We start from the raw sequence: 27,395 nt of genomic DNA on the forward strand, positions 1-27,395 counted from the left end.
ACAAGTACAGAACTTTCTGCTGTCACTCCAGCAGCAATCGCTGTACTGAGCTGTGTGTGCCTGGTGTGCGTGTGTGTGTGTGTGTGTGTGTGTGTGTACACACAGCTCTAGCTTCTTCCTCGTAGTCGATCTTGAGGTTGCTCATTGCTTTAATGATGGCCATGATGGACTGGATGGTGTTGCTGTAGACCACGGCTCTGTACTGCTTACACTCATCTTCCGAGTATCCGTCTTCATGGATAATCCTGCAGAGAGAAAGAGAGAGAGATGTGACATGGTTTCTCTATGAAAACAAACATGTCTGATAACCTTACAGAATGACCAGTACAAGTTTCTGTATTCTTGCTGAGGGAGGTGTGTGTGTGTTCGTGTTCATTATTAAAATACATTAAACACACCCCAGTGAAATTCACTCTGCTTCAGAGCAAGTCCTGCTGCAGTTCACTGTGTTTCTCCAGAGGAACCATGATTTATAGTTACACTGCTGAATGATCAGTTACATCAGCCTTCTTAAAGCTCTTATTCGGTTCTTTTAGCACTTGTTTTTTTAGAGGCACCGCAGCACCATCGATTTCTGAGTCATTTACCATACAGAGGGTGAAGATTCTGCACGGGGGTGTGGTGGGGTGTATGTCTGCAAAATGTAAACTGAAGAGAAATCAGACCTACAAGTGTGTGTGTGTGTGTGTGTGTGCGTGCGTGCGCGTGTACTTACTTCATCTGCTTCACTATGGTGCTCTTCCCCGACTCTCCCGCACCTGCAGAGAGAAAGCAACCCCATGTTACACACTGAAACAAATCAACATAAATTCTGCTTCTCTTCTCACACACACGCGCATACCCAAACACAAACACGCGCATACACATGCGCTCACACACTGACCATTGAGCATGAAGCCTAATTTTTTTCAAATGGCTGCATATGAACAGAGCATCCTTATACACACACAGAGTAAAAGTCTATCCACCCTCAACCTCATCAGCTTACAGATGATCCTAGTGTCACTGTGACTGACAAAACAGATATTAAAGCCCCTCCCATCCAGAGAGCATCAGGTTTGTACTCTTGGCCATTTAGCACATCATTATTATGTCAATATTCAAACTCATCTCCAGTCATCTTAATGTCCTACTACTCTGCGTGTGTGTGTGTGTGTGTGTGTGTGTGTGTGTGTGTGTATCATGAAATAATCCTGTCTTACTCCCACAATCCAAACACCCTACAAACTCTGTCTTGCTCTGGGAGGAACAGGAAGAGAGGCTTTAATTTGTCCCAGCTATGTTTATTTCCACAAGTCCACAGTGACACTTCTTATCTGCCCTCTCTCCCTCTCTCCCTCCCCCTCTCTCGATATTAGCCAAGTCCACATCCAGCTGTCATATCACTGTTACACTTTCAGTCTCTCACCACTCTTGATTCTTATATGTGCTCTGTCACGTCCTCACTCTGGGGTCCACACACACACACACACACACACACACACACACACACTATGAAGAAACAGAGATTTCCCACAGTGCTCATGCTGAACCTCTTACATAAGTGTGTCTTAGGTGATGGTAATTTCCACAAGTGAAATAAGGAGATGTTTTCCTACTGCAGTTATTTGTGGGGAATTTCAGATATGTGTAGAATTTCCCACACAGACATTATTGTAAATTTTAATAAATAATGACATTTTTAAAAACTGCATACATCGTACATTTAAATCCCTAAAGAACAAGTCAGAGGAGAACTTGCGCTGGAATCATTTCATTTATTTAGTGGTTATGGTTTCCTAATCACAATAACTATTGACTGTGTGTGTGTGTGTGTGTGTGTGTGTGTGTGTGTGTGTGTGTGTGTGTGTGTGTGTTCGCTCGCGTAATCAGCTTGTTACACTGCAGCTCTGGACTGGGAATTTTAATGACTGTAAATATCACAATCACTCAGAGACTCTGAGTCCCACAGCTGATGCATAACACACTAACACACACACACACACACACACACATTTGACTGTGTGTGTGCGCGCAGTAAATAGATGGGGCACAAGCGAGTCAATGTGGAAATGAGGTTTTGGACTCTGCTGCCTTTCTCAGGATTGAAGGTGAAATTAAATTGAAAGGGAGTGATAAAAAAAACTGAGATGTGCTGGGATTTATTATAATACACTGATACTGAGCCTCCTTTACACAAAATAAAACAGGGGCCACGCCCCCTTTACACAAGCTAAAACTGTGGCCACGCCCTCTTTACTCAAACTAAAACAGAGGCCACACCCCCTTCATCTCCCCAGCTGTAGTGTGTAGAGCTGTAGGAGGTCAGTAAGTGAACTCATCGCTCCGGTCCTCTTTAGTCTGTGTAATGAAGTGGCAGAGCTCTCAGCACGACTCGACTCTGCGTACCGAGTCTTCTTCTGAACAGAAGAACGTGTTTGTTGTCATTTCGCTTCATGTCACTCATTTCTCATCACCATCCTTTTCCTCAGCAGACATCTAATTACCCAAAGCTGTGTTATTCACGTCGGGCAGAAAGTGAAGAATGTTCTCTGAGTGACAGCGTGCGCTCTTCGTTAATGGTACGAGATGTTCAGGTGATTCGGGCCGCTCATCATCTCAGTAGTTTACTCCATTTCAGTAGTTTGACCGTTTGCAGAATGAACTAAAAGCTAGTCAGAGCTCACAGCCGAGTTAAAAACCGTGAGTTTGCTCGGACTCAGAAATCGGTTGTCTCTATGGCAACACACACAAACACACAAAGCCTCTATAAAGCTGTATGTGATGTTGAAACAAATCCTTCGTTTAATTTTAGTCTTTACAAAAGCGATTAATGTTTAAATGAAATTTAGATAATATTTGTGTGTTTTTAAAGGAAGATCTGCAACAATCAAAGTTTCTCTCTGGTTCTCTCACAGACAAAGTGGTGTTTTGCTCAGACAGATGATGGAACAAGAGTCTCTCTCCCTCTCCTTCTCTCTCCCTCTCCTCCTCCTCCTCTCTCCCCCCCTCTCCTTCTCTCTCTCCCCCCCTCCTCCTCTCTCTCTCTCCCCCTCTCCTCCTCCTCTCTCTCTTTCCCCTCTCCTCTCTCTCTTTCCCCTCTCCTCTCTCTCTCTCCCCCCTCTCCTCCTCTCTCTCTTTCCCCCTCTCCTCCTCTCTCTCTTTCCCCCCTCTCCTCCCTCTCTTGCAGCTCTTCCTCCCCTCCATCCTCCTCCGCCTCTCTCCTCCTCTCTCTCTCTCAATCCCCTCTCCCCCTCTCCATCCTCTCTCTCTCTCCCTGCTCTCTCCCCTCTCACTCCTCTCTCCCTCTTCCCCCTCTGGACTCCTCCCCTCCTCCTCTCTTCTCTTCAACATCCTCGCCCTCATCCTCCCTGCTCCTCCTCTCTGCTCATTCCCCTACCTCCTCTCTCTCAACCTCTCTCTCAGGGTCCCGACCCCCCGTCACTCCTCTCGCTCATCGGCCCCCCTCTCCGGCTACCGCCTCTCCTCCTCTCACATCCCCTCTCCCCCCTCCTCCTCTCTCATCCCCTCTCCCCCTCCTCTCTCTCCCTCTCTCCCCCCCTCTCCTTCCTCCTCTCCTCCTCTCTCCCTCCTTCTCTCTCCCTCTTTCCCCCTCTCCTCCTCCTTCTCCGTTCCCTCTCCTCCTCGCTCCTCTTCCTCCCCCTCTCCTCCTCTCTCTCATCCCCTCTCCCCCCTCTCCGTCCTCTCTCTCTCCTCCTCCCTCCCCTCTCCTTCACTCTCCCCCTTCTCCGCCCCCTCTCCTCCCCTCTCCCTCTCTCCTCCTCCCCTCCCCTCTCTCCCTCCTCCTCTCCTCTCTCTCCTCTCTGCCCCCCTCCTCCTCCTCTCCCTCTCTCTCCCTCCCCCTCTCTCTCTCCTCCTCCCTTCCTCCTCCCCCCTCTCCTCCTCTCTCCCCTCTCTCTCCTCTCCTCCTCTCTCTCATCCCCTCTCCCCCCTCCTCCTCTCTCTCTCTCTCTCTCTCCCCTCTCTCCCCCTCCTCCTCCTCTCCTCTCTCTCCTCCTCTCTCTCTCTTTCCCCCCTCTCCTCCTCTCTCTCTCTTTCCCCCCTCTCCTCCTCTCTCTCTCTTTCCCCCCTCTCCTCCTCTCTCTCTCTTTCCCCCCTCTCCTCCTCTCTCTCTCTCTCCCCCTCCCTCCCTCTCCTCCTTCTCTCTCCTCCCTCTCTCTCCCCTCCCTCCCCCTCTCCCTCCTCTCTCTCCCCTCTCTCCCCTCCTCTCCCTCCCTCTCTTCCCATCCTCTCCCCTCTCCTCTCTCTCCCTCTCTCTCTCTCCCCTCTCCTCCTCTCCGTCCCTCTCTCCCCTCTCTCTCCCCTCCTCTCTCTCTCCTCCTCTCTCTTCCTCTCTCTCCACTCTCTCTCTCTCTCGCTCTCTCTCTCCCTTCTCCTCCACTCTCTCCCCCCTCGTTCTTCTCTCTCATCTCCTCCCCCTCTCTCTCTTCTTCTCGCTCTCTCTCCCATCTCTCTCCCCTTCTCCTCCCACCTCTCTCCCCCCTCTTCTTCTATCTCTCTCCCACCTCTCTCCCCCCTCTTCTTCTATCTCTCTCCCACCTCTCTCCCCCCTCTTCTTCTATCTCTCTCCCACCTCTCTCCCCCCTCTTCTTTCGGTCTCTCGCGCCCATCTCTCTCCCCAGTCTTCTTCTGCTCTCCGCCCCATCTTCTTCTTAGCTCTCTCCCATCTCTTCGCCCCACTCTCTTCCATCTCTCTCCCATCTCTCTCCCCTTCTCCTCCCATCTCTCTCCCATCTCTCTCCCCTTCTCCTCCCATCTCTCTCCCATCTCTCTCCCATCTCTCTCCCATCTCTCTCCCCCCATCTCTCTCCCCCCATCTCTCTCCCCCCATCTCTCTCCTCCCATCTCTCTCCTCCCATCTCTCTCCTCCCATCTCTCTCCTCCCATCTCTCTCCTCCCATCTCTCTCCTCCTATCTCTCTCCCATCTCTCTCCCATCTCTCTCCTCCTATCTCTCTCCCATCTCTCTCCCTCTCCCCCTCTCACTGAGCCAGGCACATTTCCTCTGTTTATTTCACTCCTAATCCAGGAAGCAGAGTTCTTTCTCTCTCTCGTCTGTTTTTAAACTGAGAAAACATTAGACCCTGAAGTGAAGAACTAGTCTCTGTTTGCTATGTTTTTTTTCTTCTTCTGATGAACAGTTCCTCCCCATTAACACTGCCTTCACATACAGCCTTAAAACCCTGTGAGGATCTGAGTAGCCTGCAGTCACACCAGATCACTTCAGTCAGATTGTGTGTGTGTGTGTGTGTATGTGTGTGTGTGTGTGCGTGTAATCAGTGTTAAAATCTCAGTCACGATTGTGATATGAAAACACAAATCAGTGGGAGGAAATGAACAAGTGCTGACATTTCATTAGTAAAAAATATAAAGAAGAAGTCTCTGAACGTGTGTGCGGTTATGACTGGATAGAGGAGTGTGTGTGTGTGTGTGTGAGAGAGAGAGAGAAAGAGAGAGAGAGAGACCCAGCTGTGTTTCTCTGGCATCTGTCTGTAAGTGACAGACGGACTGCCTGCAGCTGTTTTAACCTTCTGTACACACACACACAAACACACACACGTCCTGCACCGATGTAGATTCAAAACCTGAACATCGTGAATCCTGATCAAAACTTCAAGACAAACTGTAAAAACTTTCACACATCCGAATCCACTCGCCGAGTCTGAATCAGAGTGAAATTGAGATTCTTTTGATTTTTCAGAATGATTACAGAAAGCAACCTTCTCGAGCATGTTTAATTGGACGATCGTAAAGCTCGGCCTAATCGTTAATCATAAATAACTAATGGAATAAAAAAAGAATGTCTCTCAGACTAAAAGACCAGTTTATTCCTGAGTGAATTTGTGTTTTTGCTGCAAAATAAATGTTTAACATAAATGTTGAACTGCTTTAGGTGAAGCAGAGGAAGTGGAAGTGCAGCACAGAGAGTCACTTCCTGTTCTGTCATGTGGAGAAGTTGAATGCTTGCTAGTTAAGTCATTAGAAAGCAGAATGAGCCTCTGATGAGGTGTTAAACACCGACCTTCCTGTCCCCTGGTGTTAGTGTGCGTGTGTGTGGCTGAAATGTCACCCATCAAAAAAAGCCAAACAGAGACTTCAGTTCACAGATCTTTCAGCAAAAGTCTCTCTGTCTGATGCTCGCTCTCACTCACTCATTTTCTACCGCTTATCCGAACTACCTCGGGTCACGGGGAGCCTGTGCCTATCTCAGGCGTCATCGGGCATCGAGGCAGGATACACCCTGGACGGAGTGCCAACCCATCGCAGGGCACACACGCACACACACTCTCATTCACTCACACACACACACACACTACGGACAATTTTCCAGAGATGCCAATCAACCTACCATGCATGTCTTTGGACCGGGGGAGGAAACCGGAGTACCCGGAGGAAACCCCCGAGGCACGGGGAGAACATGCAAACTCCACACACACAAGGAGGAGGCGGGAATCGAACCCCCGACCCTGGAGGTGTGAGGCGAACGTGCTAACCACTAAGCCACCGTGCCCCCCCTCTGTCTGATGCTGCTTCAGTATTATTACAACACAAGGTGATTCTTAAGGCATTAGGTTGATATTTGATGATATCACTGAATCTCCCAAGGCCCATGTTAATGATGAGACACGCAGCAGGTTAAAGAGACGACGATATTTTACACGCCGGCTGTTTGTATTTTCTTACGATGAGAACCGATTTCTGATGGAAGCGACGCGTCGATCCGAGCTGCTCCGCTCCTTATATGTATTACACCGAGGAATTAACCCGAGTGAAAATTAAACAGAACGGTCCTCCGCTAAAACCTCTCCATCGAGAGTGTGCAGTGATGGAACCTCTTAACGCTCTCGAGCTTGTAGAGAGGAAAGAAAACGAGCGAGTCCGGAATGTAAGAGGTGAGAAATTCTCCAGTGTCGAGCTGCAGGACAAACCGCGGACGTCAGCGCACACACACACGACTACGAATCCGTTTGGTTTGGACGGAGATGTGCACTGAAGCTGAAGGCTCCATCCCCTGAGTGACGGTGTTAATAACGCACTGCTGTGAGACTCGAGTGAAACCAGCGCAGGCTTCCAGACACCCGACACTCCGAGTGGTCCGACTTAACTACTCTCACAATAAACACAGCTCATTTCCTCACTGCTGCGTGTCTTCACCTGCGAGTCTGCATTTATCTGGAACATTTAAACTTTTTCCCAGCTTAGTCAGCACTCCACTGTACAACAGGATTATCTAATAAAAAGTACTGAACACTGTCCTGAGATCAGTCCACCTGTGTTTAGGTGGTCATTTTATTGTCTGTATGTAATGCAAATTACACTAAAGGCTGTTCGGAACGTTTCTCGGACCAGTTCTATGGCACATGTGTGAACAGATGGTTTCACGCGACCTAAGTTTACAGTGGAATTCCTTTCCTCCTTCACACCAGGGTGTGTTTTTATTTCCAGAGACCATCATGTGAGATCTGCATTTTAAGGACGCTTCTGTAAACCCGGAGGATCTCGACTAGCAAAACTCCCACACCGTACAGCAGCTGTTAACAAAACGCCGCATTCACTGACACGAGCCAATCAGAGACTCTTGAGAGGCGGAGCCTCGGTGTATAAATAGATGTGGAGAATGCTGAAGGTGTGCACTGCAGAATGGAACGTGCAAGATGCAGACGGGAGATGTTTATCAGAGTTCTCAGAAATGATAATCAGACAGATCAAACACACACACACATGTGAGAGAGAGAGAGAGAGAGAGAGAGAGTGTGAGTGAGTGTGAGAGAGAAAGAAAAGTTACACATTACCATGGCAACCTTTACACAGCTAACACAAACCTTTAGAAGGGAGCACAGAGGAAATAAAGACACACACCTAAGAACACACACACACACCGCAACAACTGTATAACAATTGAGTGAGTGAGAAAGTGTACTGGATATGATGATATATTTTGGTCCATTTGCCAGACACACACACAAATATATACAGCAGGCATGAAGTGAATTAAATCAGAGGTCTCGTGTGCGTGTGTGTGTGTGTACACTGTGAAAATGTGTGCATTATTCAGCAGTATGCAGAATGAATGAGGATTGGATCCCTCTATAGTGCTAACAAAGCTTTCTTTGTGTGAACACACACACACACACACACACACACACACACACACACACACACACAGCCCTGCAACCCTTTACTCGGTTCCTCAGCCACATTCCCTCTCAAACACTTTTGTCCACTCCTTCACACTCTTCTCTCTCTCTCTCACGCACCTTACCTCCTTTTAATGAGAAAGAAAGAAAGAAAGAAAGAAAGAAAGAAAGAAAGAGAGAGAAACAAAGAGAGAGATGATGAGAAAGTAGAGAAACACACACACACACACAGTTACAGTTTAATGAGACAGTATAAAGTGTTGACTCCGTGCTGTAGAGGTCCAGCAGGATGGAGAGCACTACACTGTTCCCTAATCAGATGAGAGCACAGACATTAACTCATTAAACCCTTCCACTTTAATTAAACACTGAAAGAGGACAGAACATTTATTCCAGTGCCATTACTGATTTACAATAAAATCAATATTTCTATATGGCCTGATAAACAAGAGAGAGAGAGAGAGAGAGAGTGTGTGTGTGTGTGCGTGTTCCTGTAAAATACAGATGACGGTTGGAAAATCAAACAGCTGAGTGATATGATTCACTGCTAGCACATAAAATGTGTCTACAAAGCACACAGCAAATCTAAATTAAATAGAAAAAAAAAACCTGTCAGCATCTTTATCTGAGCAGGTGTGTGTTTGTTTGTGTGTACGTGTGTGTGTGTTGAGACATGTCAGCTTTATTTACAATCTACTCCATCCTTCTAGTAAATCTCAAGTCACTCTCACTCACACACACACACACACACACACACCAGATGGGAACAGATGCTGTGTGTAGCACCTACAGTCAACACCGTCCCAGTTCACGCTCTCACCTGTGTGCAAGTTCCCTGTGTTATTTATATTTTAACGCCTCCTCGATCCTCAGTTTGTTCATCTGGTATTTTTTCTTGTCCTAAATTGACCTAGATGTTTTCCAATCACAGTCTTGGCTATGACGGTGATAACACCATGGTAACAGGGCTCTCGACACGTAGATGTGTAGGGGTGCATGTGTGTTTGGTTTGAGAGTGGACACACAACCCACCAACACACACACACAGAGTTTATGTACACATTTGCTTATGTATTGTATAAGATGTACAATACCTGGAAAAGTTGTGATGTCACACACATCTGCTTAATATCCTCCCTCTCTCTCTCTCTCTCTCTCTCTCTCTCTCTCTCTCTCTCTCTCTCTCTCTCTCTCTCTCACACACACACACACACACACTCAGTATTAAAAAAACAAATTTGAGAAATTATCTAAATCACTAAAGAGCATATGGAGCTGCTTGAGTGTCTGCTGTAGACTCTGGAGCTGAATCAGGTGTGTTAGCGCCCTGAACTAACACTAAATCCTGCTGTGGACCTCTGAGGAACAGGACGGTGTAAATCTTCTACACAGTGATGATTAGGTGATCATGGGAATAAGAAGGAAATGTTCAGCCTCACTGTACTCATTCTCCGTGTGTGTGTGTTTCTCTGCTTCACAGGAAATCAGAGCAAAACCCGCTGCTCTGCCCTTCCTGTCAAGCATGCCAGCTACAGTAGCGTCTTACACACACACACACACACACACTCTCTCTCACACACACACACACACGCCCTCTCACACACTTCCTCACACTCCCTCACACACAAATACACTCCTAACCCTAACTCACACTCACTCGACTTCTCCACTTCCTGTACAGTAATAAAGGGTCAGACATTTACATTTACTTCAGATCACAAAACTATGAAAACTTCGGCTACACAGAGTGCTACTGTCGGACATCGTGCTTCTCAAACACGTCCTCTCTAAAAGTATGTGCACCCCTGACCATCACACCCATGCGTGCTTGTGTACAGAACATGGTGCTCAGATTTGGGAACGATCCTGGGAGTGACTTTCTATGAGCGACGTTTAAATAAAAGGTTTATGTGTTATTTCGGTCTTTCTCACGGCCCTGACGTGCGCCACTAGTGTAGGAGGTCGGCAAAAAAAATAAACAGATCCGTCTGTCCGACGGCGGACTAGTGTTCTGTTGTGGACTGACTGATGGTGAGCAGATAGTGATGCGCTGAATGTAAAAACCTCTACAGCGGTTCACACTGTTAAACCACCAGCATGCACAAACTCTGTATCTAACAATGATTTATATACAGGTGTTATAACTGCTTAACGAAGCTGATCAGAGGCAACGTTCTTATTAATAACTCTCAGGTTGGAGCGAGAGAGTAGATTTTAACTCGTTAATTAAAGTCACACAGGGACTAATTGAAAAATTCTGAAATTAACTTTGGAGGATTGGAGCACTTCTGTCAGACAGACATCCAGTAACCATGGTTACAGGCCTAAAGATAAGAAAAATTACAGTTTGTGTGTGTGTGAGAGAGAAAGGCTTATTGAAATTCAAAACAACTTTAACTATGATCCCACCCCCTAAGTGTGTCCATCTCTCTGCACTTTCACTTTGTCGTCCCTCCATCAATCCTTTTATCTGTCTGTATAGTATCTGTTCATCCGGGTGTCCATATGGTTGAGTGTCCACCGATCTACCGTCTACCTGTCAGTCTGTCCAGAATTTCAACCGGTCTTTCCTGAAAGATACTGTAAGCTATTAGTGGATATTGGTTTGAACATGACATGGTGTGTGAGTGTGTGTCACCCGAACAGTAAAGTGGTGTGTGGTGAAGTGTGTGGAAAGCCACAAATCTGAAAAAAGCCCTTCGCTTTTCAGACAGAGACATGAGGAGACGTGCTGCTCTTCAAGACGTGGAGGAGAGGCTCAGCATGTGAGAATGGCTCGGCGGTGTCTCTCCCCGGGGAATTTCTGTATGCTATTAAACATGACCCGCTCCCGTTTCACAGGCCCTGTGCTCACACACACACACACACACACACACAACCTCTGCAACCATTTTCACTCCAATCCACATTCCATAAACTTCCAGCTGAAGAGACATGAACCCCGTCGTGAAGACGTACAACACGTCCCCCGTGATCTAGACATGGAGGGATAAGCAGAAGGACAGACGTATGTAGAGACACTAAGAAAGGAACTATCCACTAAATCCACCTTCTGTGTTAGTGGCTTCCAGATGTTTAGGGGACGGTGTTCTGAGTCAAATAAAACCTGAGGTGTAGTGAGGACACTAAAGCTACACTTAGGGGGCATGTCTGAAGGGCAGAAGGTAAAATTCTGCAATCTACACTAACATGTCTAACCTCCACCATCGCCATGGTGACACTGACGAAAGGCCTGAATGCTCACATTTGTACACGTGTCTGTCTGTCCATCTACCTCCTTGTCCATCTGTCTGCACTGATCTGTTTTTGTGACGCATCCGTCACTGTGTCAATGTTGTCTATTTATCTCTCTATCTGCATATTTCCATCTGTCTATCCTTCTGTCTGAGCTATTCATCGGTCTCTGTGTTCAGGTCTGTCTAACTGTGTCTTTTTATTTGCCCTTCTGACCTTCTGTGTGTTATGTGTTAGTCCATCCATCAATCCTTCGTGTGTGTGATGCATGCTAAAACTGCTCAGGACAAACACCCCACATTAGTCAACACACACACAGAGACCCAGAGACCATGTATGCCATGCCAGACCAAGATGCCCACAGCTAGGGCAAAGATATACCAGCCATTAGTGTGTGTGTGTGTAGCAGAATATGTTTAAATAAAATCGATACGAACTGAACAATCTTAAAGCAATCGGAGTTCTGTATACTTCTCTCTATTGTTTATTGTTCTGTCAGCACACACACACAGCCAGTCTGGGCAGCCAGGACAGGAAATTAACCATTGATCCACAGGTGCAGCTATAAATACGGCATTCAGTCAAAAAACACACACACATGCGCACAAACAAACATACACTCTTCTGTTCTCAGGACGAGTAAGTGTGTGTCCCCCTGTGTGTATGTGGGTTTCATGTGGGTTGTTTGGGGTAAAGGTGTGTGTGTCCATTTGCTCATACAGCAAAGTGGTGAGCCGTACCTCTCAGCTCGGTTAAAGCCACAGCCCAAAGGATACAGGTAGAGAGTGTGCGTGTGTGTGTGTCAGTCATTGACAGAACTGGCCTGTGGAGTGAGTGGAGTTTATGTAATTATGTCAAAAATTCTAGCTTTCCTGACTGCCACTGTCATGCCTTATATAGTGACCATACACAGTAAACAGGAAGTGATGCGGGGGACAGATAACCATGCACAAGCTGGTTCTCTCTCTCTCTCTCTCTCTCTCTCTATCTATATTATATATATATATATATATATATATATATACATACACACACACACACCTCTGTTTCAGACTCTCTATCCTTCCATTATGTAACTGTGTTAACAGACGATATAAAGTTCTGCCACACCTGGCCACTCCCACTTCCCCTTTTCATGACATTTATGAACACTGTGTGTGTGTGTGTGCGCGTGTGTGTGTGTGTGTAATATACACAAAATGCCTGAACGCACGGAGAAACATGACTCCACCCCCTCTCTCTCGCTCCCCTTTTCCTCTCTCTCTCTCTCTCTCTCTCTCTCCCCCCCAACACACACACACACACACACACACACACACACACACACACACACACACACACACACACACACACACACACACACACACAGAGCAGCGTTCTTATTCCTAGCTGATGTGGTAGTGGATGTGTCTGTGTTAATGCTCAATCTGTTGTGTTTTGGTGATTAAGTCTCCTCGTGTCTTTAGCAGTGCAGACTGGAGAAGATGGGGGTGTGAATGGTGGAGCTGGTGTTTATTGTACACAGAGTATGTGAACGTGTGTAAAAGTGTTGAGCTCCTCGTTTCTTTCCTAGTCGCAGGTAGGAAATGAAGCGTTATATATGATCCGATAAGATCAGAGCTGACGATACTGCGGCCTGTATCAAACACCCCCCACCTCCACCCCCATTGGTCTCACACCAGTCAATTCACCACGATGTGTGAAACCTGTGTTCATTATCCCAGGGCTCACTGGAGAAAAGAAGCGTGAATTATTTACAGGGGATGTTAATTAACACGCTAAACAGATGTTCAGTGTTCTGGATTTTATGTGCTTTACACATTTCTACAGGTCATGTAGACCACAGACATCATCCTACACACACACACACACACACACACAAACACACTTGAAAAAAAGTAAATGACGGTCTAGCGAAACGGATTTTATCTTTATTGTGACATTTGGTTCTTGGAAAGGTTTAAAGTCCTACAGACACACACACACACACACACACACACTTGTGTAAGCTGTAAAACAATAAAGGCTGCTAGCTCACTGTGATTTGTGGAGCAATAGTAACACAGCCATGTGGGCAATAACAGGTGTGTGTGTGTGTGTGTGTGTGTGTGTGTGTGTGTGTGTCCTGGTTGCACGCTGCACTGCTAAGGCAAACACACTGGCATTGTCTTGCTTAAATGCTGAATGTGCAAATGTTAATCAGGAAGAAGCTGTTCTCTGATCAGATTTAGGTGTGTGTGTGTGTGTGTGTATGTGTGTGTGTGTTTGGTGGAGATACAAAAAGAAGAAATTAGCAAGACTGCAGAGAAAATGATGTTAGGCCTCTGTGTGCGTGTGTGTGTTTTGTGTGCAAGAGCGAGAGAGAGAGAGAGAGAGAGAGAGGTGGCAGTGCCCCACAGGAAGGGTGTTTTTTCTTCCTGTAAGACAGACAAAGAGGATAACTAAGCAGTCTGAGGCCAAAAAGAGGAAGTGAGAGGGTGGGAAGCAGGAAATGACATCATCATGAACACCACAGTGGGGGGGGGGGTACAGAGAACGGAAGAGAAGAAAAAAAGAAGATGGAAGGAAACTACATTACAGAACAGGGATAAGAGCAAGCAGAGACCAGATGCTACTATTGTGTGTGTTGGGGGGAGGGGGGGAGTGGACGAGGCTTGTAAGGTTAGTTAAACTAATTAAGACAAGGCTGGCTGTGAGGTCTGATGCTAAGGGGTTAATTAGATCAGACTCTACATGCACCCAAAGGCCTGGTAATCATAAATCAAACCTCTCCAAACCCCTGAAACACACATATACACCAGTAGCATCTGGTCTCACACACGCATGCACGCATGCACACACACATCGTGATGAGCTGTGTTCGTTTAAACCACTTAAACATGGATTAAAGAAAACGCAGCCTCAATCCTGAATGATTCCGAAAGTGACGTCAAATAAAAATGGCCACTTCGGTTCTGACTTCCTGCTTCTTTGTGAGTTAAGGAGAACCCTGCTTCTCACGTCTCCTGTTTGTGTCCACGTGCTGCTGATTAACATGTGCACAGCAAAGAAGCGAACACATCAGACAGACGAGGAGGAAGAAATCCCCTGGACCACGTGTAGGTTTTTTTGACGCGTCACCACATAAACAGTTTCTGCTATTTCTGGAAAACTCAATGATGTTTACAAGAGTCTGTGATGGAGAACAAAACGCTGTTCCTGTGTGAGCCTCGTATGAGTGGCTATGAAACACATCATTATCGACGATGTTAAACACAAACTCGGGGTGGTGTGGGAGCAGAAAACGCAGTTCAGGCTGCTTCTGTTCAAAATCCTAACTATAAACATGAACTGGAGGGTTTGTCGTCATGTAACGCTTTCACCGTCACATCAGCTGACACACTGATCCTGCACAGATCTTCCCACAGTCATTGTGTGTGTGTGTGTTCACTGAAAATAAAGTCCTTCTGCCCTCAAGGAGGAAATACAGGATGACATTAACCTCATGTCACATCTCTTTATGACGTTTGATGAGCTCCCGGGTTTAGCGACCCCACACTGACCTGCGCCGTGATGTCACGGGCGAGAGAGACATAAGTAAAGTCTATTCAAATCCACCAGGGTGATGAATGTCCAGAACACACACAGACGAGACAAGTCCTCTCTTTAGGGTATAATAAATGTGTTTAAGGGTTTTGGATGCTGACGGTGTGTTTCACTCAGTGACTGTGTGACTCAAAGGTTTGGGATAGAGCATATGATGTGTTTAGTGATTGGGAAGGTGTGTGATAGGGAAGGTGTGTGTGTGTGTGTTGCCGAGGTGACTTTGTCTTGCTCTCAGTGGTTAGAAGATTGTTTAATCACATGGCTCATATGCAGAGAGGGAGATATGTAGGGGTGTGTGTGTGTGTGTGTGTGTGTGTGTCTCATCTCTTTCATTTTCCTTTCTCTAGTTCAAATTTTTCAAAATTCTTTGCAGATCTCAAATACACAGCTCAACAACAACAAGGTCAAAGCAATCTCACTCCAGGACCCGCATCCCCCCCCCCAACCCACTCCGTGCGTGCTCTCACACACACAGACAGACACACACACACACACAGACAGACAGACAGACAGACAGACAGACACACAGACAGACAGACAGACAGACACACAGACAGGCACACAGACAGGCACACAGACAGGCACACACACAGGCACACAGACAGGCACACACACAGGCACACACACAGGCACACACACAGGCACACACACAGGCACACACACACACAGACACAGACAGACACACACAGACAGACACACACAGACACAGACAGACACACACACACAGACAGACACACACACACAGACAGACACACACACACAGACAGACACACACACACAGACAGACACACACACACAGACAGACACACACACACAGACAGACACACACACACAGACAGACACACACACAGACAGACACACACACACAGACAGACAGACAGACAGACAGACAGACAGACAGACAGACACACACACAGCCAGACAGACACACACAGACAGACAGCCAGACAGACACACACAGACAGACAGCCAGACAGACAGACACACACAGACAGACAGACACACACACACACACACACACAGACAGACAGACACACACACAGACAGACACACACACACACACAGATAGACACACACACACACACAGATAGACACACACACACACACACACACACAGACACACACACACACACAGACACACCCTGAGGACAGAGACAGTGTTTGTGTTGGTTCTGGGGTCTTGGGAGAAATATTGCTTTGACTCTAAATGTACTGGTGAGCATTATTAATGAATATTTTTGTTTATTATTCTATTTTTTTGTTTGTGCAGCATTTTTCTATCCAGCATCATCAGCGTTTCACTACGAGAGCACCAGTGTGTCCATGGAGAAAGAATTCGACTGGAATTCACATAGATTTTGACGTGAATGGGAAATATCGGCACACACCCGAGTGTCAGATCTAAACACGGGAATAGGGAGGATGAAGATGACGATGATGCTCGTGTGTTTCACAGGGACACATCCCAAACACACCCGTCATTTACTGTCAGCCTGCGCTACACGAACGTGTCACGAGGTCGTAAGGCTGACGCTTTGTCTCAGTTAATGTTCCACATCATCCTGAACAACACTTAACGCTATGTACACAATCGCAACACACATTCAACCTTCAGCTCAAATAGCAAACAGTCAAATGTGTTTGTGTGTGTTTGTGTCTCTCTCTCTGTACGACTCCAATTCCAGAAATGTTTTAAATGTTTTTAAAAAAAACGTTCAAATCACATGAGCCAATAATTTATTCACAATAAAACAACTTGACCCACGATAGAAAATGTTACACTTTTATCCACTAAATGAGCTAATTTCAAATTTGATGCTTGCTACAGGTCTCGGAGTGGAGTTGGGACGGGGTCACGTTTACATGGTGTAGAGTCTCCTCTTCTTTTTAAAACAGTGTGAAGACTTCTGGACATCGAGGTTATGAGTGTGTTGGAATTCGGCCCCATTCTTCCCTGATGTAGGTTTTCATCCGCTGGAGAGGTCGTGGACGTCTTTTTTTGTATTAACGATGTGCCAAATGTTCTCTATAGGTGAAATATCTGGACTGCAGGCAGCCGATTCGATGCCTGGACTCTTCTACGAGAAAGACATGCTGTCGTATGTGGTTTTCGTTCTCCTGCTGAAATACACGAGGCCTTCGCCGAAATAGACATCATGTGGAGGCTCTAAAACCTTTATAAACCTTTCAGCATTCATAGTGCCTATGACCGAATGGACCCCATGCCATCAGAGATGCTGGCTTTTGAACTAAACACTGATAACGCTCTAGAAGGTTTAACCTTCCTAACACTCCTCTTTACCCCAGAGGACACGACGTCCGTGATGTCCGACAAGAACGTTAAATTTGAACTCGTCTGACCGTAGAACGCTTCTTCGCTTTGAACCAGTCCGTTTTAAATGAGCCCCGCGCCAACTTTAAGACCTGAAGCAGGCATAAAATTTTGAAATGAGCTCATTTAGTGGATAAAAGTTGAAAATTTCTCTGTTTAAATATTAGTCATCTATGTGTTGTTGCGATTAAGATAACATCTTGTGTGATTCGAAAATCTTTTTACTCAAATTAAAAAAAAAAAACATCCCAACATTTCCGGAGTTCGAGTCGTACGTCTGTGTGTGTGTGTGTTTTGACCTTGACTGAAGTGTAGTGTGTATCCTGTAATGTTACATCAGTACACACTTGTGGAAAAACCAGTTTAACAGCAGGTTCAGACCTGATTCGCTTGGTGTATTAGCAGCGCTGCAGGTCGGCCTGAGGCATGTGTGGAAAGTTTTACATTCTTTGAACGTTCCCTTTTACGTTATCTGATCTGTGTCTGATCTCCTGCTTCAAGAACAAAGATGATCAGGATTACTGACAGGTTCAACAGATTAAATAAAAGTGTCTTCCTTGTGGATTTTAAAACTTTATTAACTGCACTGCTAAGTAAAGGCACTGACAATAATGTGCCTGTTCTACTATGATGTGGTTTCTAAAACTCCTGATGTGTTTTCTGATTAGAGAAATGTCTTTAATATCGGTGGAAGATGATCGTATTATCCCGTGTTTGTCCTCGCAGCTACAGCTCGGGTTTCCCGAGCCTTTTCGTATGTCATGTGATTTCTGTAGTTGTGTCGACTGCACAAGTTCTGTTCCTGTACGTGTCTATGCTCCCGCTGTGACCTGCATCGCAGAACCGGTTTCAGATTTGCGTTCATATGAAATTGTTTTGTTGTGTGGTTTTTCCCTGCTTCAGAGATCACTGCACAACTTTACAGCAGGAAAAAAAACCTGTTTGTTCAGATGATGTACGGCAGAGTAACGTGAAGCGTGTGTGGGATCGCTCACTCGCGTGCATGTGTGTGTGTCCTTCGGGTTAAGGAGCATCTGCTTTACTAACGTCTTCAGGGTTCCAGCAGCCTTGCAAAAAAATATCCCTCACCCCATCTCTACACACGAGGTCTAAAATAACAATTTAATAATGTAAGTTATTATTATTATTTCTACTGTCGTTGTTGCAGTGAACATGGGAGTCCATGGACCAATGAGAACGAAGAAAGCATCGCTAATAAAAATGGAAAACAAAACAAAACAAAACAAAAACAAAGTGGTACAAGTGTAGTAGTGAATGACCACGAGATAAAAAAAAAAAGGGAAAAAACTGTTGAGATAAAGTGGTGTGGGAGAGACGCTGAGGCTTGTAGGCCAAGTGAACCAACTCTCAGGCTCCAGTCAGGGCATTTCCCACAAAAAAAAAGAAGAAGAAGAAGGAAAAAAAGAGAGAGGAGAAAAATGCAGGAAGAAAGAAAATAAACACAGACAGCGTTGGAATTCGCTCCGGCTGTGTCGGATTAAACTCTGATCAAAGTCCAGAAATCTGAGCAGATCACTGCTAATGAGCTGCTTAATCAAACTTTCAGAAAGAGAGAGAGAGAGAGAGAGAGAGAGAGAGAGAGAGAGAGAGAGAGAGAGAGAGAGAGAGAGAGAGAACTGTACAATTGTTAGAAGTGATTCAGCTTTCTGAGTAACTTGTACTTTGCAGATATTCACATGATACTGAGGGAGAAGCTCTTTAGAGGAGGAAACATGCCGAACTTTTTCAGAAGAATTTGGACCCATTTCCCAGTTGTTACTCCAGATCAGCACTTACTGTGTACACACACACACACACACACACACACACACACACACACACACACACACACACACACACACACACACACACACACACACACACACACACGTCCAGCTCAAGTCAGCTGGAGTAAGAAAAAGTCTAAAAGTAGCGTCTTTTGTGCTTTGTGCCCTACATATCCATGGTCCCTGGACTGGAGTCCCTGGACTGGAGTCTCAGGCCTCAGGCTGGCTCGGATTCCAGGCTTTGGGGAGGATTATGAGAATATGAGATGAGTGCCAGGTTTCCACTGTTTCAGGCCTATTGAGGCTCCTCAGAGGCAAGAAGAAAGAAGTAACCGAGTTAATAAATGAATGTACAAAGAGTAACACGAGCTCCACGGCGATCACCGCAGCGAGCTCCACACGCAGCACCAACTTATTGTGTAAACACTCGCAAACACGATTTATTTGTATTAGAGGCAATAAATGAGGTACAATGAATCACTGTTTAAACACCAAGTCACATGATATACACGGTCCAAAAAAGCCAAATACCAATCAGAAAGTCACGCGTGTGTCTCCACAACACTTCAAACACGTTTCTCTATCAGTGTGACAAACGACTGAATTTCCATACTGCTCTGTTACGATGACGTCCCGGTGGCGTCGAGCCATTACGAAATGAGTGGCTGCATTAGGCACGTAATTAGCAGCACACGTCATGTGTGTGTTAAACGACATCCTCCTCAGACGCTGAGTCAAACGTTGCAGCTGATGAGCGTTTATGAGCTCTGTTATTACACAACACCTTCATTATTCACTCCTGTGGAGCTGAGAATCTTCCCGCCGGGGTAAAACTACACGGCTAATGCGGGTGAAACCTTAATGATAATTAATGACTGATTGTTAATTACGGTTCATCATCCTGCTAAGTGTCCATTCGGTTTCATCTACTGTTTGGTTCTTGCGGATTTACAGCTTTGTTGAACATCTAGTAAGGAAAACGGCTCACGATTGTGTTGTGTTTGTCGGCTTCTTCGTTAGGAGCTGTAGTGCTACGCAACATAACAGTGCTAGAGATTGCAACACTGATGCCGGAAGGAGGGACAGAGTTTAAGGAAAATATGGAACGTTTTCAGTAACGATGTAGTAAAACGATGACGTAAACGATGGACAAAGTTCAACCAGTGATCCTGCAGAGATAAATAATGGTTCTCATCTTTTCCGAAAAAGAAACGTGACTCTGTACAGAAACAACACAGTGTGACCCTGTCGGATTCACACTCTCCTCCTGACCTGGGACGACAGCCAAATGCCTGCTGTGACACACTTGCTCCAGAACAACACACACACACACAATCCTGTGGTTCTGTACAAACAGTGTGATGGGGAACAAAGTGCATAAAAAGCGTGACGTGCTCCAGGGGCCACAACACACTTACACATCCACCTCAGGCACAGAGCGATTCGTGCCACTGTGTTGCAACGTGGGAAAAAAAGAAACGAAAAGAAACAGATTTTCCTCATCATGATCACGGCTCCAACCTGTTAACCTGTCAGTACGTCTTATAACACACAAGCGTCGCTGGTGGAGAGTCACGTCGAGTGAATCCTGTGCTAAACTGTAGCGAGACACACACTGAAGGGATCAACGACGTTGGTGCACGTTAGAGGACGTGAGGCACTAGAAGGTCTAAAATTAATAAAGCGCCGCTGCAGCAGCCTGTTCAGGTAGACATGCGCAAACATGGGAGATCGTAGGAAGTTTAGGATTACGGGATAATGATCAAAACTGATACACGAGGGTGGATTTTTTTCTTACTTCTTATTTCAGTTCAGAGAGGACACCGAAATGCACTCAAAACATCCACAACACCTCGTCCATTAGAGCAGAAAACACATCCTGACTCATCAAAACATCAGGGACATCTCAGAGATAGACAGACACAGAGACATGACGCTGGTTGTAGTGTAATTATAAAAGTCCAGAGAGAGAGAGAGAGAGAGAGAGAGAGAGAGAGAGAGAGAGAGAAATAGGGGGAAGAGAATGGGGTAGAGAGAGAGAGAGAGGGAGAGACAGAGAGGGAGAGGGAGAGAGAGAGACACACAGACAGAGAGAGAGACAGACAGACAAAGAGAACAGAGAGAGAGAGAGAGAGAGAGAGAGAGAGAGAGAGAGAGAGAGAGAGAGAGACAGACTTACCGAGCAGCAGCAGTTTCACCTCCTTAGCCGCTTTCTCTCCATCCTCTCGCAGGGACCTGTCGATATCCCTGGACTTCTCCCGGGCCACTTTGTCCTCCTGACTCACCGTGCAGCCCATCAGTGTGGTTCACTGACTCGTGCCTCCGAGGTTCTACTTCCCTTCCCTCTTTTAGAGGAAAAAAGTTAGGTCGCTTTAGCTGTTCAATGTCAGGACTCTTCGCAGTGAGGAAGAAAAATCAGGATCCTTTGTTTGTTTTTGGTTTATTTAGTGATAAAAACTACACACACAGCTGAATGGAGGGACATGACGGGGGACGGGGGGGGGGCACACCAACATTACAAACCCTGAGGAAAAGTTCTCACACTCACACACACGCGCGCGCGTTTCTCCAGCGACGAGCTGAAATAGTCATAAATAAATAACCGTGTCAGTGTTACTCCGCTTTTTCTTCCTCTTATAAAAATGAAAACCGTTAAAAAAAAAGCCGTTAGCTGAGTTCGTCAGTTAGCCGTTAGCCGTTAGCCGTTAGCAGAGCTCCACAGTTAGTCCTCGCGCGCGCCCTCTGATTTGTTTCAAAGCGTTCTATCAAACCCGCCACACCCGAGCAGTACTGCCAATAAGCCCCGCCCACTGAGCCAGCGCTGTCCTTTAAACACACACAGGCCCCGCCCACTAAGCCAGCGCTGTCCTTTAAACACATAGGCCCCGCCCACCGCGCCGCATTGCATCATGGGAGATGTGGTCCGCGTAACGGGCGCCATTTTTTAGCCCAATAACTCTAAACAATGCAAGATTGCTTTATTTTACTTTTATAGTTTCTTATTCTAGTTTAACTCAATATATATGATATGAATCATACTATCGTTTATTCTTATATCCTTCGTTATTATTTATTCTTATATTATATTCTTTTTTAGCTTCACTGGCTCATATTTATTGTTGTTTTTACTACCTGAGGTGGTATTATAGGTGGTCGTGTTGATATTATAATGCTATGTAATTATAATTACATCCATATTAATTATAATTACATCCTTATTAATTAATTAGTTACAGAGAGTGAAAACAGAGTGGGGGTGCAGAGAGAGAAGAGGGAGGGAGAGAGACAGAAAGGGAGGGAATGAGAGAGTGTATGTGTGAGAGAGAGACAGAGAGAAAGACTGAGAGAGACAGAGAGAGTGTGAGAGAGACACAGAGATAAAATCATTAATTAGCTTTATTTATTTACTTGTTTTTGACGTTTTGTTCTGTTCCATGTTCTCTAACGCGCTTCTCTACTGCCCCTTTGTGGCCACACGGTGTAAACACATGCCCTTAACTCAGTGACGTCATTTGAAAACCCACCTTGAAATCACGTGCAGTACGAAATAAAATGATATACAATTTGCACGTGCTTATATCCAGCTCTATAAAATTAGTCATACCAAAAAAAAAAAAAAACTAAATAAATAAACAATAAAAACGAGGGCGGGAGAAATAAAACCCAAAGAGGAGGCAGATTTCATTCTTTATTCTTATTTATTTCAACATTTCGACCTTATACGGTACAATAAATGCCAGCCATGTACTCAGTATATGAGGAATAAAGAAAAATAATAGACATTTAACTGGCTTTCTTATTACTTTCTTTAAAAAAAATCACTTTTAAAAATGATTATAGTTTGTTTTAATCATCAGACTAAACCTTTGCCTATTTACAGTGTACAAACTAGATGTGTCTGAGGGATATAAAGGGTTTATAGGCTAATTATTTCCATCATTTATAAATGCCACCATGTCAGTCATGAACTCACACACACACATATACACACACACACACACACACACACACACACACACACACACACACACACACACACACACACACACAAACTTCAAGTCAAGAGTACAGAGATTAAGTAGACATAATTACTAAACAAATACACTGCTAGAAAACAAAAACTTTTAGTCACTTCATTTTTTTTCAACACACAAGATCATAATAAAACTTCACTAAAACTTTGATAAAGTGAGCATGTACTGAGGGTGATATGATACTCCACTGTCGCACAACACATCCACAACATCAGGATCATGAGAGGAACATGAATATACAGGCACATGAATTTTGGAGGAGTTTCAGATCGTCACCTAGAAGGTCATCATCCTGAACGCTGGTGTTTCACACATGACCTACTGGACTGTGCTTTTTTCCCCTCTGTACTCCACCTTACACCAGGGTTATAAACTGTGCTACTGTCCAAATAAAACGCATCGTACTGGAAATTACATCACTAATAATCTTACACTGCAAAATAAAGTACAGAATAACTGGAATACGGTCAGACGTTTAACTTTTTTTTTACTCATTTCAAGTGTAAAATTGTCTTGTTCTATTGCTTCTGTCTATTTAACTCACATATTTAAAGTCAAAATAATCGAATAGTAAGAACATTCGAAGTAGAATAAAGTCTAAAAATAATCTTTTTGGGTTTTTATTTATAATCTGATCATAAGAAATATTCCATGAATCTGTCCATATTCAAGATTTATTTTCTCCTTTCGTTTGCAGTGTGTGACTATGCCACATATAGATATAGAGTCTATAGTTTATATATCCAAGAGGTTAAACATCCACACACACACACACACACTTTGATCCATCTAATGTCCTGTCAAATCACCGAAAACGACTAGGAGGGAGTATTACAACCATACACACACACACACAAAAAAAAAACCTCATACGTATTGAGGGTTACACTTTACTTTCGGCACACATAGATATAGAGTCTATAGATTATATATCCAACAGGTTAAACACACACACACACACACACACACACACACACACACACACACACACACACACACACTCCTTACACACATTTAGCATTAGAAAGACTGTAGAACTTCTTATAAAATATATCATAGTGGCTTTTGAAGCATGTACTTGGTCACTAGGAAGGTTAATGATTTAATGCCACTAAACTTTGTAGCAGAAAGTGCTAAAGCTTAAATACCCCCAGGGGCTCATTGGCCAGACACTTGATCCCCGAGACTCAGTCCAGGGTTAGAAGGTAAAACCGCCACCAGGTGTATCGTTAAACTCCATCTGTGTTACATACAGGTTAAAGATTAAATACAGATTATGTTCCTAAGTGTATGCGACTTATTCTAAACCCACGTGCCTCTGTCTGTTGTCGGAAACTCGCCCATCTCCATATGCTCCGCCCCAATACACACACAAAGCGCTCTTGTGTGGTCTGTAGTTGTACAGAGGAATCGGATCAGAGGAATCGGATTAGAGGAATCGGATTAGAGGAATCGGATTAGAGGAATCGTCTCTTACACGTTACGTCAGAAATGAAACGCGCCCTCTTGTGGTTATATTATAACAATGAATAAATCCGGTTTTAGTCCAATGAGGAAGCGGAGTGACTGTTATGACCCTGAAGTGGATCAGTTTTCCCTAATAAATGTGTTTTATTTCTCTTATACCACAGAAACATTCCAACTTCAGTTTTTCTTTTATAAAAGAATGTCATACTTTTTGCCCTTTTTGCCCTCTAATCTTTCTCGCTCAAAGTTAATAATACAAATAAAAAACCATGCTCGGTCCTGAAGACGTGGGAAACCGATCAGCTTCAGCTCTGTCTGTAACAAAGTGCTGACACTGGAGACCCCTTCCACACGTTTTCACTTCACAACAACAGCAGCGACGACACACCTTTGTCCGAGTCACTGTGAACGAGATGTTGCTATAGAAACGTTGACGCGTGTGTAAAATCGAGGGCAATATTAGTACTATAAGGCTATGACGTGCTGCACAATGATCAGAGCTGCTGCTGCTGTCAGACGACACGAATCACCAGCTGAATGATGAATAATGCCTCCTCTCTCCGTCTCTCTCTCTCTCTCCCTCCCTCTCTCTCTCTATCCTTCACCTCACACATGGTCCTGTTCCATCTCATCTGCCCTGTCTGTAAAAGCTCCTCACTTTCTGTCTGAGGATAAAGAAATCTTTGCATTCTGTTTGTGCTCCACAGCAGATCTTTCTTTCTTTCTTTCTTTCTTTCTTTCTTTCTTTCTTTCTTTCTTTCTTTCTTTCTTTCTTTCTTTCTTTCTCAGTTGTATGTTTCTTTCTCAGTAATGTGCCTTTTCTCCATAAACTAAATGGACTGAACTTCAGGGATGTGCTCATGTGTTAGATATCAAACACATCACTATCACAGCTCTATATTCATGCAGATACTCTGATACAGAAACGACAAACCACATGGAAATCCTACATATAAAAATGACCCTACTTACAGGTTGCATATTGTGTCACAAGGTTCATGTGCTTGACAAGACATTACAGCCACTGGCCGAGAGAAAGATATATATATAGAGAGAGAGTTGAGAGTTGAGAGAGAGAGAGAGAGAGAGAGAGAGAGAGAGAGAGAGAGAGAGAGAGAGAGAGAGAGAGAGAGAGATGGTGACCCTGGAGTTGTCATGGCAATAACGTCTCTCTCCAAACATTAAAGAGATTATTGCCATATTGAGAGAGAGAGAGAGACACAGAGAGAGACACAGAGAGAGACAGAGAGAGAGACAGAGAGAGACAGAGAGACAGAGAGAGAGAGACAGAGAGAGTAAGTTGTCAAAAATAACAGGCACCAACACCGTAAACATCTACCCCATAAACATAACTTCCATAAACATTTACCCCACCCAACAGGGTAATCCTTATTAACCTGAATAGCTACCCTTCTTTGGTAGCCCCAGGTTTTTTTTTGTGTAGTCAAAGGGTCAGAGGTCACAATCAGGTAAAAATCAAGGAAACTGGACTGATTTAATATACATTTGTGCTAAAGGCCAGTCTGATGGGGCAAGAACACTATTTAGCAGGAAGTTTGTGGGTCCAGATCACTGCTATAACTTACTGACTCATCATCATCATCATCATCATCATCATCATCATCGTCCAGGGTTATTTTTCCAGACACACACACACACACACACACACACACACACACACACACACACACACACACACACACACACACAGGATAACTGTTAAAAAAAAAACAGATGATGTGGGCGTGGCCTAATGACCACTGTTTGATTTGCTGCTCCCCGATGTCCAGTCAATGATGATGAAGCTCAGACTCATTATCATGAACAAGAATCCAATACCAGCGAAACAGGCAGCCTGAGAGAGAGTGGGGGGGGGGGGGATAATCAGTGTACCTTTTTACTCCAAATGGTGTGTGTGTGTGTGTGTGTGTGTGTGTGTGTGTGTGTGTGTGTGTGTGTGTGTGTGTGTGTGTGTGTGTGTGTGTGTGAATTCTTACCAGGATTTTGGGCATTGAGCGTGTGGGCTCATCCTCTTTGGGTACGATGCGGATGTAGAACACGGCTGGGAAGATGAAGATGAGACATGGAGCAGAGGTAGCACCTGTAAGGAGCAAATACACACACACACACACACACACACACACAGTGTCATTCACATTCACACACCCGGTGGTGTTTAAAACACAATGTTGCTTGGTCTCGCCGTGTTACGCTTCCTGACTGACCTATGATCCCGAAGATGCCGAGGATGTTGGGGGCGAAGATGACAAGCAGGTTGATGATTGTGAGGAGAAGGATGGCGATGGCGATGTGTCTCGGCCACCAGAACGTCTTATTGGGGAAGAAGAGCTGTTGGATGGCTCGCCTCACCTGAGCAGCACACACAGGGGAGGTGAAAACCACACTGGTAACCACACGCCTGCAGCACAAGGCTGACATAAATCCATCATAAACATGATTAAACTAGTGTCATGTCACAACATCCTGAAAGCTGTCACACACACTTCATGACAGCGTACATGTGAGGAACACTCTGACCTTTAATAAGGCAGGAAGGAATTAAAGCCTTTATAACAGGCAGACTCCTATTAAATCACTGGACATAAACTCACACAACACTTAAATGGTTATGAATTGTCATGAACAAAAATGACTTGTTTATAAATTGTTTATAACATACACAGTGTACGACATGATTAAGCCCACAATATGAGCGGCCTGGGTCATCTCTCTCTCTCTTTCTCTCTCTCTCTCTCTCTCTCTCTCTCTCTCTCTCTCTCTCTCTCTGTGTGTTTGTATGTGTGTGATTACTGACTCAC

General features: G+C 44.9%; 2 protein-coding genes across 3 annotated transcripts in view; both read right to left on the reverse strand.

Moving 5' to 3' along the window:
• Nucleotides 1-21,877, reverse strand: part of gnai2a (guanine nucleotide binding protein (G protein), alpha inhibiting activity polypeptide 2a) — a 29,059-nt gene extending 7,182 nt beyond the window's left edge. The window contains exons 1-3 of the mRNA XM_047810541.1: nt 21,255-21,877; nt 716-758; nt 104-245 (exon numbers count right to left, since the gene is read on the reverse strand). Of these exons, the coding sequence (XP_047666497.1) occupies nt 104-245; nt 716-758; nt 21,255-21,372 (303 nt within the window). The 5' untranslated portion in view covers nt 21,373-21,877. The remainder of the gene's footprint in view (nt 1-103; nt 246-715; nt 759-21,254) is intronic.
• Nucleotides 21,878-22,750: 873 nt separating this feature from the next.
• The window catches only part of slc38a3a (solute carrier family 38 member 3a), a 33,939-nt gene continuing 29,294 nt past the window's right edge, over nt 22,751-27,395 (reverse strand). For both annotated transcript variants that reach the window (XM_047810518.1, XM_047810519.1), the window contains 3 exons: nt 26,802-26,946; nt 26,574-26,677; nt 22,751-26,431 (listed from right to left, as the gene is read on the reverse strand). In XM_047810518.1, the coding sequence (XP_047666474.1) occupies nt 26,327-26,431; nt 26,574-26,677; nt 26,802-26,946 (354 nt within the window). In that variant the 3' untranslated portion in view covers nt 22,751-26,326. The remainder of the gene's footprint in view (nt 26,432-26,573; nt 26,678-26,801; nt 26,947-27,395) is intronic.

Source organism: Tachysurus fulvidraco, chromosome 2 (genome assembly GCF_022655615.1).
Source record: "Tachysurus fulvidraco isolate hzauxx_2018 chromosome 2, HZAU_PFXX_2.0, whole genome shotgun sequence".
In the NCBI taxonomy this organism is placed as follows: Eukaryota; Metazoa; Chordata; class Actinopteri; order Siluriformes; family Bagridae; genus Tachysurus; species Tachysurus fulvidraco.